Below are 5,507 nucleotides of genomic sequence, written 5' to 3' on the forward strand. Positions count from 1 at the left end.
CCCATTCCAAAAGGGAAGAATAGGAAGATAGAAAAGAATGGAATCAAACTAACACCGAAACCCATTAGCCCCTGTAGCTCTGTGTCCAGGACCCAGGGCAAGTTATGACAAGATGTCATACTTCAGGAGTATCTTTCCCCGCCCACACTAAGGCCCCTGCTCAGCCCAGACCTGGTCCCCTCCACCACTCTCCCCAACCTGGCCTGCCCCAGAACAGGGACGCCAGATCCAGCAAACAGCAGGGAGCCTGCCTGTACTGCGCTTGCCCATGCCATCCTGGAGAGGTGCTTATGCTAAACCACTGCCCGATGGCTACGTGCAATTCAATCTAGAGGCACTGTCTATACCACTGTCTGCACTAACGAGGCTTGGAGGCAGAGCTGCAGGCTCAGGGCTGAGAAGGCAGGAGTGGGCCTTGCTCTACTCCATGAGAGCACCCTGGGGCCCAGCGCTCTATGGGCCCTGACTGGGCTGCAGTGCCCGGCTCAAGCCTCCTTCGTGAAGGGAGGGGAGAGGATGGGCCAGAGTCTCTGCCCCCACGATACGCCACCTGACACTGGGCCTCGGTTCCCCATCTGGACCTCAGGCTCCCCACATGCAGCAGCAGTGGGGCTGCGTGAACAGTGGCTGGAGCCCAGATGGGCTTCAGAGGAACAGCTGACAGACTTGCCGGTGGGTGCAGCAGGAGGCAAGGGAGCACAGCAGGGATCCCTGAGGGGCTGCTGCAGAGCCAGTGAGGTGAGGGAGCAGGGACAGCAGGGACAGGGAGGAAGGAGGTGGGCTCTGGAGCTGAGGAAAATGGCTCCAGTCCCAGCCTTTCCCTCCCAGGGTGTGTGATGGCAGAGGTAGCTTGCCCTCTCTGGGCTTCGGTTTCTTTCCACCCCAGCCACAGCTGTAGCACGAGGGTCTGGGCCTCTGCCCTGCAGGGCTCCTGAGGATGAAAGGGCATGAAAGGGCGTTGCAGGTGTGCCTGCTGCCCTACAAGCAGAGCTCCTCACCCACCGCCTCTCGGCATAGGAGCCTCTTCCCGTCCGCCCTGCCCACCCCATCTGTCCACCCCCAGCCAACAGCTGGCCATGCTTTGAGCGCACAATCCGATCAAGGTCTCCTCTACCTAAAAGCCTGGTGGTTCTCCCTGCGCACGGACTAAGCTCCCGCTACCTGCTCTGACCTCAGGCTCCCTAGCCTCAGCACCATTGCCTCCCCACACCCTGCAGCAGCCCAAGGGCCTGTCACCAACCCCCTCGGGCCATCTGCCTGGTTCCTTGCCGGTCCCACCCCGCCAGCCCGGTGCCTGGTCTCACACTGTGTTCTGATCTTCCGGTCTCACTGCTCGCTGTCATCTAGAGTGACCTCCTCGGTGCTCTCTGTGGAAGGGCCCTAGTCCTGGGAGTGTGTCTGGTGCCGAGCACGCACTCAGTCCAGGCCTGCAGAATGGGCCAGGGCCTGCTCCTGGTTCAGGGTCCCTGCTGTCCTGCTGAGTGTGGGCTGGTGGCCATGACAGCCAGCACTGGCTGTATGTACCAAGTGAGGGGTTTCCAGCTGTCACCCATGTGCGGTGCTCAGCCAGCGATTCTGGGCCCGGGCTCTTGGCAATGTGTGCAGTAGACGTGCTGGCTGGCGCAACTGCGGAAGCAGGCTGTTGCTGACACCCAGCAGGCAGAGGCAGGGACAGTGCTCAGCACTGCACAGTGCGTAGGCCGGCCCCACGTGCAGGTCCCAGGCGCCTGGGCTCTGGAGTTCTTGGGATACTGGGTGGAGACGCTGGGCTGGCTCCGATGAGGGGGCTGCTGTGAAATGGGGCGGGAAGCAGGGGCTGCAGCTCCGCAGAGGCCCAGGCTGGAGCCAGGCCGGTTGGGTGAGTGACCCTCCATCCTCGCAACAGCCCTTTGATGGGGAGGAGACCGAGGCGCAGAGGGCCCGGTGACTAGCGCAGTACACGCGGGCAGCGGGTGGTGTGCGCGGGTGTGGGCACTGACACGCTCCCTCCACCCAGGACTACAGTGCAGCGCTGCGCGGCCTGTGTGAGGACGCTCTGGAGGGCCTGCTCTTCCTGCTGCTCTTCTCCCTCCTGTCTGCCGGGGCCCTGGCCACCGCCCTCTGCAGCCTGCCCCGCGCCTGGGCCCTCTTCGCGCCCAGGTCAGCAGGGGAGAGAGGGCAGGGTCCCGGGGGAGGGGACAGGAGGCATCCCCCAGGGCCACTGCTGGGGAGGGCGTGGCCTCCTGATGGGTCCCCATCCTGCTTCTCTGCCACGCCCATCACACGCCAGTGACGACTACGATGACACGGAGGACGATGACCCTTTCAACCCTCAGGTGTGCGCCCGGGTCTGAGTGGGGTCTGAGCGAGGGAGGAGGGTGGGGCCCCGGGCCTGGGTCTGAGGGAGGAGGCCGGTTCTGGACGCCCAGGCCTGAGGAGGTTTGGAGGTCCACAGTACAAGACGGGTCCCGCTTTATCTCCTGTCCCCGGTGTGTCTGGCAGGAATCGAAGCGCTTTGTGCAGTGGCAGTCGTCTATCTGAGCCCCTCCTCCTTGCCAGCCTGGAGCCTGCCTCCCCTCCTCAGTGAGCCCCTGTGGCACCCTGGCCTCCCCTCCAGTACCCCAAGGGGCTTCCTCTGGGTGGGTGCGCACCAGGCGGCCCTCCGGCCGGTCAGCACACTGCTTCTGCCTTTCTCTGCAGTTCCTTTCCTGGCTGCCAGAGGAGACCCCACTAACCCGGCCTGCCTGGGCTCTGACCACTAACACTCCTGGCCATGGACACCCCGCACAGGACTGCCTCGTGCCCTGGCCCCCGTGCCCTCCATCTCTCCTTAGCCCTGGAGGTTGCTGCAGGGGCTGAACAGGGACCAAGGCTGGCAGGGGAGGGGCACAGAGCCAGCCCCAAGCCCCTCACTGTCGGTCTCATCCTTGGCGGAACTGAGCTGGGGCAGGGGCGTGTCTCTCTCTGCCCCTGCCACATTCCAGTGGGTTCCGGCCCCAGATCTGAACTTGTGGCACTAACTTGCAAAAGGGTTGATACGAAATAAAAGGGAAGTCTTTATTTTATGAGCCACTGGGTTCTTATTTTTCCCCCCTCCCCGGATTCTGCTCCCGACTTGAGAGGTGGGGAAGCCTCCCCGCTGGGGGTTGTGAGGCCATGCTGCCCCATTCAGGCTCAGCAGCAGCTCCAGTTCTAACAGGCAAACATGTCCTGACACCAGAAGGGACAGCATAAACTGGAAAAGCTCCGAGCGTGTCCGGGTGCACACATGACAGAAGGGCAACGTGGCGAGCACGGTGAGCACCGCTGGGTTTAAAGCAGCCCTGCTGACTCAGCTAGCTCTAGAGTCAGCTAGATCTAGATGTGTACCACAGAGGAACACAAGTACTTTGAGGAAAATTAGAAGGGCATTTGCATGTTGTATATCCAGATGGCGGGTGGGGGGCACTTTAAGCAAGGTATCCTAAAGCCAGAAAGGAAATGGTAATTTATTTGATGAATCACGGAATTGAAAAAAAGAAGAGAGTAAGTCAAAAGGCAAATTTACAGTCTGGTGAACAATATGTGTGTCTTTAGCACATATGACAAAGAAATATACTTTTCTTAATATATTATCTACAAATGTGTCCATAAACTAAAAATAAGCAACTAAGATGAACATTCAAGGCAGTGAAAATCCCAGGGTCTGTCTAAATGGTCAGACACTCAAATTCTGATGATTAGGAAACATAATGTGAAACAATCAGCAGTTACTTTTTTCCACTACTGAGGTACCTGAAATTAAAAAGGGTGCTATCCCGCGCTGGCCAGGAGGGCAAACGCCCAGCCATAGCCTTCGAGAGAAACAACCTGCCCGTACGGAGAAAAACCAAAGCTCCTCGACTGCTCTCGGTAATCAGTTTCCAGGAAACAGAAGCATAGGCATCTAAGGCTATTTTTCTTTGTATTCTGAGCTGCCCGCAACAACACTTTGATCAGCTAATCCACGAAACGGAAGTCTGCAGTAAGAGAAGTCCACGGAGTCATGGGACACACAGCAGGGCTCTGGGACAGCAGCTCTGGGCCGAGTTTGAGACTTCCCAGGAGCTGCGGAGGAGGTCCTGCAGCGGCAGGGCCAGGCAGCAGTGCCGAGAGGACAAAGCAGAGGGCCTACAGAGCCAAGGGTGTGCTCACCTGGCTGGGCAGGGGACGTCCCTAGACCCTGTCCTGTGCTCACCCCTCTATGGCCCCGGGCGGGTCACCTGGCCTGCTGATCTCAGCTGCCTCATCCAGCAATTGGGTGTCTTTATTCAAGAAACGCACTTCTGATATGGCAGGTACACGAAACTAAATGCAGCTGCTGCAGGGCGCTTGATTCGACGCTGGCGCGCGAAGAACATTAGTGGAAAATGAATTCAAATCCAAATAAAGCCCAGGGCTCAGCTGAGGGTAATGCGCCACTGTCGGCGTCTCAGCTCTGACAAGCCACAGCCGTGAGATGACGACAGTGGAGCAGCTGCAGGGCGCATGCGTAACCCGCTACTGGCTTCGCAACTTTTTCGGCCGATCTAACATTCTCTAATACAAAACGCCGCAATTTTCAAAAGCTGCTTGAAAAATACCAATGCTAGCACTAACACCGTGAGAAAAAGGCCTCACAGTGGCGTTGGTGACCCGCAGGGCAGCTTCCCTCGCAGTGGACAGGAAGGGAAACTGCCTCTGGGACGCTGTTCTTCTCCGACTACAGCGACCAGTCTCCGACCTGGACAATGCGCTGTCCACACTCGGAAAGGCCCACCCGCAACGCGGCCCCGGGTCCTCAGCCTCGCTCCGCGCCAGGATCCCACACACGCCCCCGCCCAGAGGGACGCGCCATTCCCCGCTCCAGGTGCGCCGTCCTCGCGTTATTTACTAGGAAAGCTCCCCGTCCGAGGCGAGTCCTCGCCTCCCGCCCTTCCAGCTCCTTATTCATTCCCTGGCCTTACACGTCACGCTGCTGTGACTTGTCCCGCAGTTCTCATCACTCCAGCCCACACACACATTTGGGATAATAATGGCTGCCTAACACTGGATCAAAACAAGGTTTCACCAAAGAGCGGAGGGCAGGGAGACCTGCGGGCATTTGACCCTTCGGGGCCACCGTCCCTGCCCCCGACTTCCGGCTTTTATTAAAATACCGCCCACGTGATGGAGTGGGCGGAAGGGCGGGCTCAAACCAAACGGACAGTGCCCATTGGCTGCTGGGGAAGGGGGCGGGTAGAAGCCTCCTCATGACGTCAGGACGCCGCGGTCAGAACGTAGAAGCCAAAGAAGACAGGAGCCTGAGGAGTAGCTGAGCGTTTTCGCGGCTGTGGTGCTACCGCCTTGGGCCGCTCCTGACGAGTCCTCGGAACGCACAGACCTGGTTTGTGGGGGATTGGCGGGCGGGCGGGGACTGCCTCTTCATCCGGCCTGCGCCCTGGAGCCGGAGGCCTGTTTGGCCGTCGTTCCAACAGACGCCGCGCGGGCGTCGCCGGGGTGTGGCGGCCGGGCGGCCACTGCGCCTGCGC

General features: G+C 59.8%; 2 protein-coding genes across 6 annotated transcripts in view; both read left to right on the forward strand.

Annotated features, from left to right (window-relative positions):
• Positions 1–3,047, forward strand: part of Ttyh1 (tweety family member 1) — a 15,430-nt gene extending 12,383 nt beyond the window's left edge. For 2 of the 3 annotated variants that reach the window (XM_013509268.1, XM_005413377.2), the window contains 3 exons: positions 1,997–2,139; positions 2,482–2,562; positions 2,680–3,047. In XM_013509268.1, the coding sequence (XP_013364722.1) occupies positions 1,997–2,139; positions 2,482–2,562; positions 2,680–2,713 (258 nt within the window). In that variant the 3' untranslated portion in view covers positions 2,714–3,047. Of the gene's footprint in view, positions 1–1,996; positions 2,140–2,269; positions 2,316–2,481; positions 2,563–2,679 lie in introns of all 3 variants that reach the window. The other variant, XM_005413376.2, reaches the window with a different exon arrangement.
• A 573-nt stretch (positions 3,048–3,620) lies between these two features.
• The window catches only part of Leng8 (leukocyte receptor cluster (LRC) member 8), a 12,634-nt gene continuing 10,747 nt past the window's right edge, over positions 3,621–5,507 (forward strand). For 2 of the 3 annotated variants that reach the window (XM_005413379.2, XM_005413378.2), the window contains exon 1: positions 3,621–5,362. The gene's annotated coding sequence lies outside the window, so the exon portion shown is untranslated. The remainder of the gene's footprint in view (positions 5,363–5,507) is intronic. The other variant, XM_013509248.1, reaches the window with a different exon arrangement.

This window comes from Chinchilla lanigera, unplaced genomic scaffold (genome assembly GCF_000276665.1).
Source record: "Chinchilla lanigera isolate Chin_1 unplaced genomic scaffold, ChiLan1.0 scaffold00166, whole genome shotgun sequence".
Classification (NCBI taxonomy): Eukaryota; Metazoa; Chordata; class Mammalia; order Rodentia; family Chinchillidae; genus Chinchilla; species Chinchilla lanigera.